The 13,465-nt window shown below is 39.2% G+C and overlaps 1 protein-coding gene across 3 annotated transcripts; it reads left to right on the forward strand.

Annotated features, from left to right (window-relative positions):
* Positions 1 to 309: 309 nt before the first annotated feature.
* On the forward strand, positions 310 to 10,847 carry LOC108874730 (prolyl 4-hydroxylase subunit alpha-1). 3 transcript variants are annotated; one of them, XM_051068997.1, is made up of 16 exons: positions 310 to 466; positions 1,686 to 1,772; positions 1,928 to 2,024; positions 2,881 to 3,032; positions 3,295 to 3,432; positions 3,528 to 3,782; positions 4,239 to 4,438; positions 4,521 to 4,697; positions 5,832 to 5,902; positions 7,145 to 7,210; positions 7,653 to 7,752; positions 8,153 to 8,206; positions 8,388 to 8,453; positions 8,549 to 8,617; positions 9,052 to 9,148; positions 9,232 to 10,847. In XM_051068997.1, the coding sequence occupies exons 2-16, from the start codon at positions 1,691 to 1,693 to the stop codon at positions 9,300 to 9,302; spliced, it is 1,695 nt and encodes a 564-aa protein (XP_050924954.1). In that variant the 5' UTR covers positions 310 to 466; positions 1,686 to 1,690; the 3' UTR covers positions 9,303 to 10,847. The 3 variants fall into 3 exon arrangements, with proteins under 3 accessions (XP_050924954.1, XP_018518769.1, XP_018518770.1); XM_018663253.2 differs by lacking the exon at positions 7,145 to 7,210; XM_018663254.2 differs by lacking the exon at positions 5,832 to 5,902 and having other exon boundaries at positions 7,140 to 7,210.
* Positions 10,848 to 13,465: the final 2,618 nt, after the last annotated feature.

Raw genomic sequence — 13,465 nt, forward strand, 5'->3', positions numbered from 1 at the left:
AAATGTCCGTAATTTACTTCAAGGGAACAACTAATGGTTTGTAAAAAATGAAGGTATTTTTAATGGATGGTGGATGACGACAGAGGCTCAAATCTCCCTATCACAAGTCAGTGAATCACAGTGATTCTGAAGCTTATATGTTAAGGTCAAATAGTCACATAACGCTGCATGAGAAAGTTTGTGATATAAATATTTTCACACAAGATATTCAAGATATTCATGTAACAGGTATAAAAGCAGGATTGAGTTATGCTTTAAAGGAGAGACTTTATTTTCCTTTTCTAATCCTCACTCCAGTCCAGCAGGTGGCAGTAACGCAAAGTTCGCCGTCTTTTCGAGAAGAAACGTTTGTTGTGGCTTTGGGAGCAGCAGCAGCAGAAGAAGAGGGAATCTGGGGTTTTTCAAGGATCCTGTGTTTTGGACGTGAGATTTCCTGTTTTCTCAGCTCACCCCGGGAATAAATACGGTAAATATATATATATATCTTTGCCATCGTAGGTTTGTGACGGTTTTAGCGAAAGTTGGATAAAATAAACCTGAAGCTGTTGTCTTAGGTTGTTAGAGGTCGAATTTATCTAGAAATTTCCTCGGTAGCTGCGACCACTTCACTTCAGGGGTTCACACACCAGTAGTGACAGCGTTACTTAAACCTTATATCTTCATTTACACCTTTGCATTTGTCTTTTTCTTGGCCTCCCAGTAAGATAACCTCCATCCCAGTTCAGGCATCCCTGCACAGGTCACTGGGTTTTGTTGGGACTGGTCTAATTGCTGCTGATAACTGTGATTTCAGGTTGATTTTAAAGTTGCAAATAGCTCAGTTCAGGACCCAAAAAATTAGAAAAATAAAAGTTAGATTCTGTATAATTCTCTTCTAAAACAACATGCATTAATTACGCTGTAAATGACAGAAAAACAACCAGAGTAACCAGAAAAATGTCAATATTATGAGTTTTAACGCAATATTTTGACACAGGAAATCAAGATTATGAGATAACGTCACTGACAAATCTGGACTCTGTAAATATTATGAGATACATCCTCTGTTTTAGTTCAGTTAGGATCACTGCTCTGTTTTAAGGTAAGAAATGTTTCACTACCAGACTCCATTGACTAAAACAGGGATTTTACTGGGAGCTGTTGGAATACCACTGCCTCCATCTGTTAGTGTGTTCAATGGAGTCTGGTATTAATATATATATAGTGATGTTTCTGGTTCATTTTTCATATATTTTGTCTTAACTCGGATTTAAAAACGGGTTCCACTCAAATTAGTTTTTGATTAATTAGATTATTCACAACATTATACTGTGCATGTGATACAACTCATATTAACTGTTATATCTGATTGCTGATTAATTGTTCAGTTTAAAAGAGAATACCAACTCTGATTATTGATCAATATTTGAATGGTTCCCTACCATTTTACAGCTAATGACTATTTTAAGTATTAATTAGCTACAACAAGACATCTTATTCGACCATTAGCCCATGACTCAAAGACATTTAGTAATATCATGTTGGAGAAGCTGAAATCAGAGAATTATTTAGATTTTCCTTAATAATTGACTCTGATGATCAGTCTATGATCATTTTGTACATCTTGGACCACTTTATTCAGCTAATAATTGAGATAATCACTGTATCGGTATCTGTATTGATCTGATTTTGGTTTCTCTCTGCAGGCTGAATGGCTGCTGTCTGCTGGTTGTTGATCCACTGTCTCCTCTTCGCTTCCTCCTCAGCTCACAATGACTTCTTCACCTCCATCGGTGAGTTTAAAACCAGTTCCTCTTCCTGTTACAGTGACAATTAGTTGATTGTCAGAAAATCAATCAGTTACTATTTTAATGATCGATTTATCATTGAAGTCATTTTTTTTAAACAAACATGATGAATATTTTACTGAATCTCTTTGTTTCCTCAGGTCAAATGACCGACCTGCTGTTCACGGAAAAAGACCTGGTCACGTCTCTGAAGGACTACATCAGAGCAGAGGAGAACAAACTGGAGCAAATCAAAAAGTAAGATAACTCCTCCTAGGTGGAGTTCAGTTGTTCAGTATGTCGGAGGTGGGAAAGGCTCAGGTTGTTATTCTAAGTGTTTGATAACATGATGATAGGATTTCTACAGAGACAGAGCTTTTTATTAAAGAGGAAGATCCTTTTAGTTTAACCAGAAACATCTCTATATATCACTACCAGACTCCATTGACAAAAACAGGGATTTTACTGGGAGCTGCTGGAATACCACTGCCTCCATCTGTTAGTGTGTCTGTGTTACTGTGTGGTACTTTTACTTCAGTAAAGTATCTGATTACTTCTTCCACCACTGAAAATCACACAGTAACACAGACACACAGATGGAGTGATATATGATGAAACTGTACACGGCATTTTTCCTCCTGGTTTGGAACTGGTGCATGTACTACATTACAGTCTGGTACAAACACAAAAGACACATTGAATTTGGTGAAAGTTTTGCTGAAACAGTATCTGACCTGAGAACAGACTGAGACATCTGTTGCCTCTCTGTTGTATTGTCTGTCCTGGAGGTGTGGCTGCAGGTTTAAAGACGACCTTTATTTACCCTTTATTTCATGATCGGAGTTCTTCTTTTGCTCAGTTTCTTCATTCAGCTGAGTCACTATTGTCATTATTCCTTCCAAGAGGCCCATAGACACCACAGGTACCCCAGTCTAAACTGGACTAACCACATTCTTCCAGGAGATTTTTAACTTCTCTGTTTCTTCTCGTTAGCTGGTGTCAAACTGTTTTTCCTCAGTCATTTAAAAATTGAAACTAAGCAGTAGTATGTTCATTGGTTGTGATGTCATGACTTAACAAGTGGATTACAGCTAATACAGCTGTGTGTGTGTAGATGGGCTGATAAACTGGACGTCCTCTCAGCTGCTGCCACTCAGGACCCTGAAGGTTTCCTGGGACACCCGGTGAACGCCTTCAAACTGATGAAGAGACTTAACACAGAGTGGGCGGAGCTGGAGAGTCTGGTGCTGACTGACATGTCTGACGGTAATGTCAGAGAATAAAACTGAGAATACAAATGTCTTGAGCTTGTGTTAAAACCACACACATTTAAGATAAGATAAGATAATCCTTTATTAGTCCCACAATGGGGAAATTTACAGAAAGTGCTTTAACAAGAAGTGCTAACATGCTAACTGACTTCCTGGTTTTAGGCTCAGTCCTGTAGCTCTGCATTGAGTGCTCTTATGAAAAACCCAGGTCCTTCATCACTGCTCACGTGTTTGTGTCTTCTTCTGTGGTGTTTCAGTGTTCATCTCCAACCTCACCATCCAGAGGCAGCACTTCCCCAACGATGACGACCAGACCGGAGCTGCCAAAGCTCTGATGAGGCTGCAGGACACCTACCAGTTGGACACCAACATCATCTCCACCGGAGAGCTGCCAGGTCAGCACCACCAGGAAAAAATAAGATGTAATATTTAACAACGGAGAAGATCAGGTAAATAGAGAGTTTAAAGGAACGATGGTGTTTTCCCTCAGGCTCGTCCTTGGGCGCCTCGCACCAGAGTGCCCTGACAGTGGACGACTGCTACGACCTTGGGAAGGTGGCGTACTCGGAGGCTGACTACTACCACACAGAGCTGTGGATGGTCCAGGCCCTAAAGCAGCTGGATGAGGGAGAGACATCCAGCACCGTGGACGCCATCACCATCCTGGACTACCTGAGCTACTCGGTCTATCAGCAGGGGGAGCTGGAGAGAGCGCTGGAGTTCACCAGGAGGCTGCTGGAGCTCGGTCAGTACCAACATACATCATTAACATCTCAAAACTATAAAATATTTAATCTAATTTCAAATGTGATTAAAAAAAACAGCAAATCCTCAGATTTGTGAACCTGGAACCTTTTGTTTATGCAGAAACATCGGTTTATATCAATACCAAAGGATCTGAGTACTTCCATCATCACTGAAAGTCACACAGTAACACAGACACACTAACAGATGGAGGCAGTGGTATTCCAGCAGCTCCTGGTAAAATTCATGTTTTTGTCAATGGAGTCTGGTAGTGATATATAGAGATGTTTCTGGTTAAACTAAAAGGATCTTCCTCTTCAAAAGTCTGTCTCTGTAGGAATTCCAAAAGATAATAAATATTTTTGTCCCTATCAAACACTTTCACCTGAAAACATTGGAAAATAAGGCCCAGGTTAAAACAAGACTTATCCCTTAATATCTGATTTCATGTGTTTAGATCCGACGCACCAGCGAGCCAACGGTAACCTGAAGTACTTTGAGTACCAGCTGGCCAAACAGAAAAAGGTGGAGGGGAGAGAGGAGGGTGAGGAGGCTGAGGGAAGGGGACAGAAGGGGGGGACCCGAGGTCGACCTGACGACTACCTGCCGGAGAGGAAGAAGTACGAAGAGCTGTGTCGCGGCGAGGGCATCAGGATGGTGAGGGGATAGAAAACTCATTAACACTCTTTAATCTGTTGGATGTCGTAGCTGTAGCTAACTCTGCTCGTCTTTCTCTCAGACTCCTCGCAGGCAGAGCCGCCTCTTCTGCCGTTACTACGACAACAACCGCCACCCAAGGTACGTGATCGGTCCGGTGAAGGAGGAGGACGAGTGGGACCGGCCCCGCATCGTCCGGTATCACGACATCGTGTCGGACAAGGAGATGGAGAAGGTCAAAGAACTGGCCAAACCCAGGGTGAGTCAAAACATCTGAGCTCTGACTGTTTTTAAATTACTGTTGATACAAACTTCCTCCATCTTGTGTTGATACAGAGGCAAGAACAAAGTCAGTGAACCCTTTGGAAATTATCTGCATAGCAACATTGTCAAATGGATTTGAAAGAAGTTAGAACAGAAGCAAACTGGAGTCAGGAGTTTGCAAAGCTTGAGTCCAGATTGGATTCTTGCCACTGTAAATTCATTCCAAAGAACGAATTCATCATCAGCAGACGTCATACGTGGGATTTATCTGCTTGTTAAGTCACGACTGATGAAAATACTGTTTCCAGGTCCAACTTCTGAGTCTCTCCTGTTTTCAAGATGTCGCAGTGCTGTGTCCCAAAGTTGTATGCTAACAGGTGCTAACGTTAGCCAGCTAACCTAGTATAACGTTAGCGCTTGCTGGTAAAAGCCCTGAACCACATCTTCATGTTTCATCTTTATTATGACAGAAAATCTAGATGACCTAGCTAGCTGTGTTTGCAATTTTTTATATGTGGGCTCATAGCAAGAAATGCCCTCTAAAACATATAGCTTATGTCGGACTACCCTCTTTTACCGGCAGGTGCTAACGTGAGCTAGGTTAGCTGGCTAACGTTAGCACTTGGCATCAAACTTTTTCTTAATTTGACTTTGAAAATGCATTGTAACCTCATCAGCTGCAGCCATTTCCTCTTCTCTTCCTCGTCACAGTGAAAGCAGTAGAATGACTCTGAATAGTTTTTTGGACTCAGATCTGTTCAGACAACACGGACTCAGCACTGCAGCATCTGGAGAACAGGAGAGACTCAGAGAAGTTGGACCAGGAAACTGTGTTTTTGTCGGACCGTGACATTAGACTCGAGTGGATAACTGCTGATCCACTGTAGTCTTCTACCTGAAAAACCTGCATGAGTTTTCTGTTGTTGGTGTGAAATATCCTTCATGACAGAAAATACTTGACTTTTCTTGGACACATCTGTCATATACACAGGTGTGCATTGACCTGTCCAGTGTTTTAGGACTTCTACACTTAGTGAAAACCCTTCTGTAGACAGTCAGTAGATGTTAGTCGCTGTATCAGGGAGTCGGTGTTTGTCTCCCTGTAACTGTCAGCCGATTGGCTCCACAGCTGCAGCGAGCCACCATCTCCAACCCCATAACCGGTGTTCTGGAGACGGCACACTACCGCATCAGTAAGAGGTAAGAGCTGTCCGAGCAGGAGGGACGTCTGCCGTCTCACCCCTCCTGCTCCCCCCCATTCTCTCTGCATCCCTCCCCCTCTGAGTCGGCTGCTGTCCTGGCAAGAGCAGAAACGTGAAGCGAAAAAAGGAGGAAAACAGAGGAAAAGGAGAGGACATTGCTAAAGGACATTCATGCCTTTTAAAATAAGATACAAATAAATGTCTGGTGTCACATTCCCAGTGAAGTTAACTAAGATATACAACAAAACATTTTTCTACAGGTAGAATGTTTATTTTATTAGTCAATCATCATCATTCATGACATTTGTCATTCTGTTAACTAGCTGAAATTGCTCTTGCCAAGAATAAGGCCACTTCTTTTTGTTTGTATGACGGAGTCAAAGATTTATTTGACTCTGGTTATCTCTTTTATTTTGTCATGGGGGCAGCAGGAGAATCTGACGTGACACAGCTTCACATTTGCTGGACGGGATTCTTCTGTAGACGAATCAACAAGTGAACAAGGTGCAGATACTTTATTAAAGAGGAGTTGTTTCAGACAAACGGCTCCATTTTAATCACTTAAGGAAACGTCCAACGCGGTGCCTTAGCTCTTGATCTCACACTGTTTTGTTTCATGTACAGAAAGATTTCAGACCCCTTAACTTTTTACACACTATTATGTTCCAGGTGTAATTTTAAATGGATAAAAATGTCATTTTTGTTCATCTATCAACACTCATTAAACCATAATGACTAATTTAAAGCATGTCCGCTGTAAGGATTCATAAAATATAAAGCAGCTGTGGACAACAGCTCCTGTTGAACCACATCAAATATTATGTTTTGGTGTTTGGAGAACAATCAGTTGAACTGATTTAATTATGTTTTAAGCATTATTCTGTTATTTCTTCACATTTGTTGAGTATTGCGTTTGTTCTCGTCAATGGCAGCCAGGTGACCTCTAAGACAAAATTTCCCTCAAAACACCAACAACTCTCTCACCTGTTGGTTCATCTCCACAAAGACATTTTTAAGATGGTCAGAGCAGTGTTTGTGTGGTTTGTTATGGTGCAATGAAAATAGAGCCCTAAGTCTGTCGGGGCTTGTTGTGATCAGGACAAACAGCTGATGCAGAGTCTGAATCTCCTGTTACCTCCTCGACTGCAGCATCTCTGTGTCAGCTAGTGACCTGCCTCTCTCTCCTCTCTCTGTCTCCTCTCTCTCTGTGTAACATAATGGTATTGGTGAGCTAGCTCAGACGTGCCACGGTGCATGACCCTCAGACAGGCAAACTGACCACGGCCCATTACAGAGTCTCCAAGAGGTAAGAGCTGGACGGCTGCTCTGCTGCTGCAGCGTTGTTTGGTTCAAACCCCAGAAAACCCTCAAGAGGTTGATCAGTCCTTTTTCTATCTCCTCTTAGTGCTGTATCAGCCTTTCTTTGGCTCATAAACATCAGAGATACATCTGTTTGATGTGGGATGTATAATGCATCTAAGAAAAAAATACATGTTTGGAGCCTGTGTGGTTTTTTGGACTGAAGTGTTTAAACAGCAGAAAAAACCCTGTTAACTGTAAATCAGAGAAAGAATAAATAAACCTCAGTCTAAGTAAAGATCTGCATCAATCACTTCTCCTCAGCCTGCATCTCCTTGTTTCCCTCCGCTCGTCCTCCTCTTCCCACCAACTCCTCAGCGTTGACTGTGATGTTTTTAACTCTACAGACACTCTGTGAGTTGTTATCTTCCTCCTGTCCTCTCTCTCAGTGCGTGGCTCGGAGCGTATGAACATCCGGTGGTGGACAAGATTAACCAGAGGATCGAGGACATCACCGGCCTGGACGTCACCACGGCAGAGGACCTGCAGGTAGCACTCACCTGGGGTTATATGAACGGACCAATGACAGGTCCAGAGTGCTATTAAAGAACACTTATTTTTCTTTCCAGTTATCCTTGCATTGGCTTAAAGTAAACAAAAAGACATAAACAACATTAATTCACATCAACACAAAGTCATGAACAAAGTCAGTTCACAATTCCAGTGTTCATGTGTGTAAATCTCAGGGTTTAGTTGAGCCATTTGCTGGAAAAAGTGACTCTAAAATCATCATAAATTGAATGAGACAGAAGAAAACAGGAGTCGGTTCCATCTTCACTCAAATCACAGCTCACACATTGTTTATCTCCTGAATGTTTCTGAATTGAAACTGGTTATATTTTGCATTTCTTTAACTTTTATTTACCTTTCTGTGTCTGTGTGGATGCAGGTGGCTAACTATGGCGTCGGAGGACAGTACGAGCCTCATTTCGACTTTGGCCGGGTAAATATAAAAATGTTAAGATATTCAGTTTATTATCTCAAGAAATACAGACGATCCTCACTGATGAGAAGCTTAAATATCTACTGTGTTGTCTAAAGCAAGTAAAAATAATCATAATAATTGCTGACTCATTTTGTTGGTTGTTGTTAATGATTGGCCACTGGTGTCGTTGATTTTGCAGAAAGATGAACCAGATGCTTTTGAAGAGCTGGGGACAGGAAACAGAATCGCCACCTGGCTACTCTACGTCAGTAAATCCTCACTCAGTGTTTTAACTGTTGTTAAACTGCTGCAGCTCAGACTCAGGACGATAAATCTGTTTCCTCTTTGTCCACGCTGCAGATGAGTGATGTACAGGCAGGGGGCGCCACAGTCTTCACTGATGTAAGAGCTGCTGTCTGGCCCAAGAAGGTACACTTCACTCATTTCAAAGAATTAATGAAAACATTGTTTTATATCACTACCAGACTCCATTGACAAAAACAGAAATTTTACTGGGAGCTGCTGGAATACCACTGCCTCCACCTGTTGTGTGTTTGTGTTACTGTGTGACTATCAGTAGTGGAGGGAGTATTCAGATACTTTACTGAAGTAAAAGTACCACACAGTAACACAAACACACTAACAGATGGAGGCAGTGGTATTCCAGCAGCTCCCAGTAAAATCCCTGTTTTTGTCAATGGAGTCTGGTAGAGATATATAGAGACGATTCTGGTTAAACTAAAAGGATCTGACTCTTTAATAAAAAGCTCTGTCTCTGTAGGAATCCTATCACAATGTTATCACTGTATAACACTTAAAATAACATCTGACTCTTTAATAACAATGTCACTGTGTGTCTCCAGGGGACAGCGGTGTTCTGGTACAATCTGTACCCCAGTGGAGAGGGAGACTATCGGACCAGACACGCCGCCTGTCCAGTTCTGGTTGGGAACAAGTGGGGTGAGTTCATGTAAACACCTGTGACACAGGTGTAGAAACCTGCAGACAGGTGCTGCAACTGTTTCTTCTTTGTGTCTCTGCAGTGTCTAATAAATGGATCCATGAGCGAGGGCAGGAGTTCAGGAGACGCTGTGGCCTTCAGGAGATGGACTGACGACTGACTGATCCACACTCCTCCTCCTCCTCCTCCTCCTCCTCTCCCTCCTCTCCCTCCTCTCCTTCTTCCTCCTTCTCCTCTTCTTTCTCCTCCTCCTCCTCCTCAGCCATCAGTTTCCCCTCATTCTGTGGCTGCTCATGTGATCTGACACATTTATTTTTATCTCAACAGTGTGAGTGTGTGGATGTGTGGTGGAGTTCCACTGATACTGACTTTTATAATCAGGATAAAGAATATTATATTAATAAAAACATAATTAATGATTAAAACACATATCTGTAGCTGTGATCAGGCAGGACACTTTCATTTTACTAAAATCCCATTAAATAATGAGGTAAGTTAAGACAAATCCAGTTTATTTCGACTACAATGTTTTGGTTTCATTTGAAGACGTCAGTTTTGACTCTGAGAAGCTGTGATGGTAAATTGAGAAAACAGTTTTGTAAGTAGGGAAGTCGGAAACTTTTCACTCCACCCCCTGTTATCTCCCCCCCTCTCGGTCTTGGAGGGGGAGATAACACCTACCGGGGGGCGTAACCCAGCCTGGCTCTTAACCACCAGTACCATCTGTGTTGAAGCTATTTCAGCCTCGAGGTCATTCACCCGCTGCAGGGACAAACGACAGATAAACACTGACATTTAGAGGAGGCACGTTATGTATCCTCACCTCCACCACCACCACCTATTGTACCTCGTCCTCTTATTCCTTTTATCTAAACACGACACACTTTATGTTTTGATTGTTTTTTCACAGTTTAATTTGAATTCTGTCACATGTTCAGTCAAACTCGGTCTGTAAACAACATTTCCTCCCCTCTTCAGCTCTGATCTAACATCAGATGTAAAACTCCAGTATGCTGTGAATTACAGACAGATTTACTGGGCATCAATTGGCTGAATCAGCACCATGTGAACTTGTTTGAATATAACAGACTTTCATCATATGTCTGCCTGACACTCCTAAAGATTTGTCAATCTCAGACTGAAAGTTGAACTTGTGTCCAAAGTCACTGTTTTTACTTTAGACAGAATATTGGACCTGAAAACCTCCAACACTGATCGAAGAGGCTCAACATGTACACTGCTTTCTACCAGTGATCCTGCAATGCACCACATTTTACAGATGCATAAGTGTCTGAAATGTTATCAAGTGAACTATTTCGTTATACAGGAAGTAGTAAAATCTTTGACAGTGTCGTCTTTCACTGTTGTCTTTTGGAGCAATCAGTAACTGTTTTCAACATGTGCGTGTTAAGATTTACTTTTAAAAAAAAATCTTAAACCTATCCCCTACCTGTTTGTTGCTCCATCACTCTTTCATTGACCTCAGAGCTTTATCACTGAAAACACATCTGCCTGGTACACAGCACTTTTATTTTATGCAAAGAAATGTGTAAGTGAAGTAGCACTCCTGTTTATATGCGTCACTGGAATGATTGTGTTGTTAAAAACATTTAAGAATGTCATGGCTGATGTGTCCTTTGCTGTGTAAGATGATGAAAAATATGTTTTTAATCAAAATAAAACGTGCTGCTGCAAAGATTTTGTGATTGTTTGCCTAAAATAATGTTTACTCGAAAGACTTTGGGCTGAGGGAAACTTGGACACGTCCAACTATTTACTAATGTTCGATATAATAAATTATATGTTGGTTTGCGTGTGTCATCATTGTTCCTTTGTTGTTGGTTCTTAAGGATGTGCTGATTTTTCAAACAGCCCATTTTCTGAAACGCTCCTCTAATGTTTGGAGAATGTTCTGGTTCAGCTGTAATGATTAATATCTGCTAGGGGTGTGATGATATATAAATAACAAAAATAAATAAATCTGCATTTTTATTAGTCATTTATCTTATATTATTATAATATTATTTTTAAGGGCAGACAATAATCAAAGTATGACTCCATGCTGTAATAGCTGTAATGTTGACTATTTCTTTGTGTTTTCGTGGTTAAAATATCGATGAGGAATAGGTAGTAGTGTATTGATCATTTTCCTTTGTATGTTTCTCTGTGATTTCCCCCAGGTGTCACCACTTCATCCACAATATCATCCACGATCACAGAGAGTCTTCATACAATAAATAAATTCTTTGAGACCAGGACAGAGGCCTCCAGGTAATTCACAAACAGCTTTACATCACCTGTCCAACACAGAGCACTGACATTAAACTGTTTATGTTCAGTATTCAGTATATCAGAAAAGTGTAATAATAGAAGTATCATGCAATATAAAAATAAAGTATAAGTACATTAGAACATTACAAGTAAGATGTACTAGTCAAAGTATCTGTTACTACATGTAGTTTGTAACAAGTCTGTATGTTTAGAAGTAATGTGTAATCAGAAAAGTAACAAGAAAAACTAAATGTCATAGTATAATATGATGTCAAAAATACCTAAAAAATGCACTGGAGTAAGGTGTCAAAAACCATCAAACAATGTTATAGTAAGGCATCCAAAATGCTCAAAAAATTTCATAGTATAGTAAGGCATCAAAAACCATCAAAAAATGTCATTGTATAGTAAGGTGTCAAAAACCATCAAAAAATGTCATTGTATAGTAAGGTGTCAAAAATCATCAAAAAATGTCATAGTATAGTAAGGCATCAAAAATGTCAAAAAATGTCATAGTATAGTATGGCATCAAAAACCATCAAAAAATGTCATAGTATAGTATGGCATCAAAAATTATCAAAAATGTCATAGTAGTATAGTATGCATCAAAAATTGTCATAGTATAGTATGGCATGTCAAAAATGTCATAGTATATTAAGGCATCAAAAATCATCAAAAAATGTCATTGTATAAGGTGTCAAAAATCATCAAAAAATGTCATAGTATAGTAAGGTGTCAAAACCATCAAAAAATATCATAGTATAGTAAGGTGTCAAAAACCATCAAAAAATGTCATTGTACAGTAAGGTGTCAAAAATCATCAAAAAATGTCATAGTATAGTAAGACATCAAAAATGTCAAAAAATGTCATTGTATAGTAAGGCATCAAAAACCATCAAAAAATGTCATAGTATACTAAGGTATCCAAAATGGTCAAAAAAGTCATGGTATAGTAAGGTGTCAAAAACCATCAAAAAATTTCATAGTATAGTAAGGCACCCAAAATGCTCAAGAAAAGTCACAGTATAGGAAGGCATCAAAAATCATCAAAAAATTTTATACTACAGGGCATCCAAAAAATGTCATAGTATAGTAAGCATCAAAAATCATCAAAAAATTTTATAATACAGTATGGCATCCAAAATGGTCAAAAAAAAAAACTCATAGTATATTAAGTTGATCAAAAACCATCAAAAAATGTCATAGTATAGTAAGGCACCCAAAATGCTCAAGAAAAGTCACAGTATAGGAAGGCATCAAAAATGGTCAAAAAATGTCATAGTATAGTAAGGCATCAAAAATCATCAAAAAATGTCATAATATAGTAAGGCATCAAAAATCATCAAAAATTTTCATAGTATAGTAAGGCATCAAAAACCATTTTTAAAAATGCCATAGTATAGAAAGGCATCAAAAATCATCAAAAAATTTTATAATATAGTATGGCATCCAAAATGGTCAAAAAAACTCATAGTATATTAAGGTGTCAAAAAATATCAAAAAATGTCATAATTAGTAAGGTGTCAAAAAATATCAAAAAATGTCATAATTAGTAAGCATCAAAAATCATCAAAAAATGTCATAGTATAGTAAGGCATCAAAACCATCAAAATATGTCATAGTATAGTATGGCATCAAAAATGGTCAGAAAATGTCATAATATAGTAAGGCATCAAAAATCATCAAAAAATGTCATTGTATAGTAAGGTGTCAAAAACCATCAAAAAACGTCATGTATAGTAAGGCATCAAAAAATGTCATAGTATAGTATGGCATCAAAAATCATCAAAAATGTCATTGTATAGTATGGCATCAAAAACCATCAAAAAATTTCATAGTATAGTATGGCATCAAAAATGGTCAGAAAATGTCATAGTAAGGCATCAAAAATCATCAAAAAATGTCATAGTAATAGTATGGCATCAAAAATCATCAAAAAATGTCATAGTATATAGTAAGGCATCAAAAATCATCAAAAAATGTCATAGTATAGTATGGCATCAAAAATTATCAAAAAATGTCATAGTATAGTAAGGCTTCAAAAA

This window comes from Lates calcarifer, unplaced genomic scaffold (assembly GCF_001640805.2).
Source record: "Lates calcarifer isolate ASB-BC8 unplaced genomic scaffold, TLL_Latcal_v3 _unitig_5577_quiver_751, whole genome shotgun sequence".
NCBI lineage: Eukaryota > Metazoa > Chordata > Actinopteri > Centropomidae > Lates > Lates calcarifer.

Coding starts and splice junctions, on each gene's coding strand:
- LOC108874730 (XM_051068997.1), top strand. CDS start 1,691: ATGGCTGCTGTCTGCTGGTTGTTGATCCACTGTCTCCTCTTCGCTTCC. Junction 8,618..9,051: donor CTGCTGTCTGGCCCAAGAAG/GTACACTTCACT, acceptor GTGTGTCTCCAG/GGGACAGCGGTGTTCTGGTA. Junction 9,149..9,231: donor TCTGGTTGGGAACAAGTGGG/GTGAGTTCATGT, acceptor GTGTCTCTGCAG/TGTCTAATAAATGGATCCAT.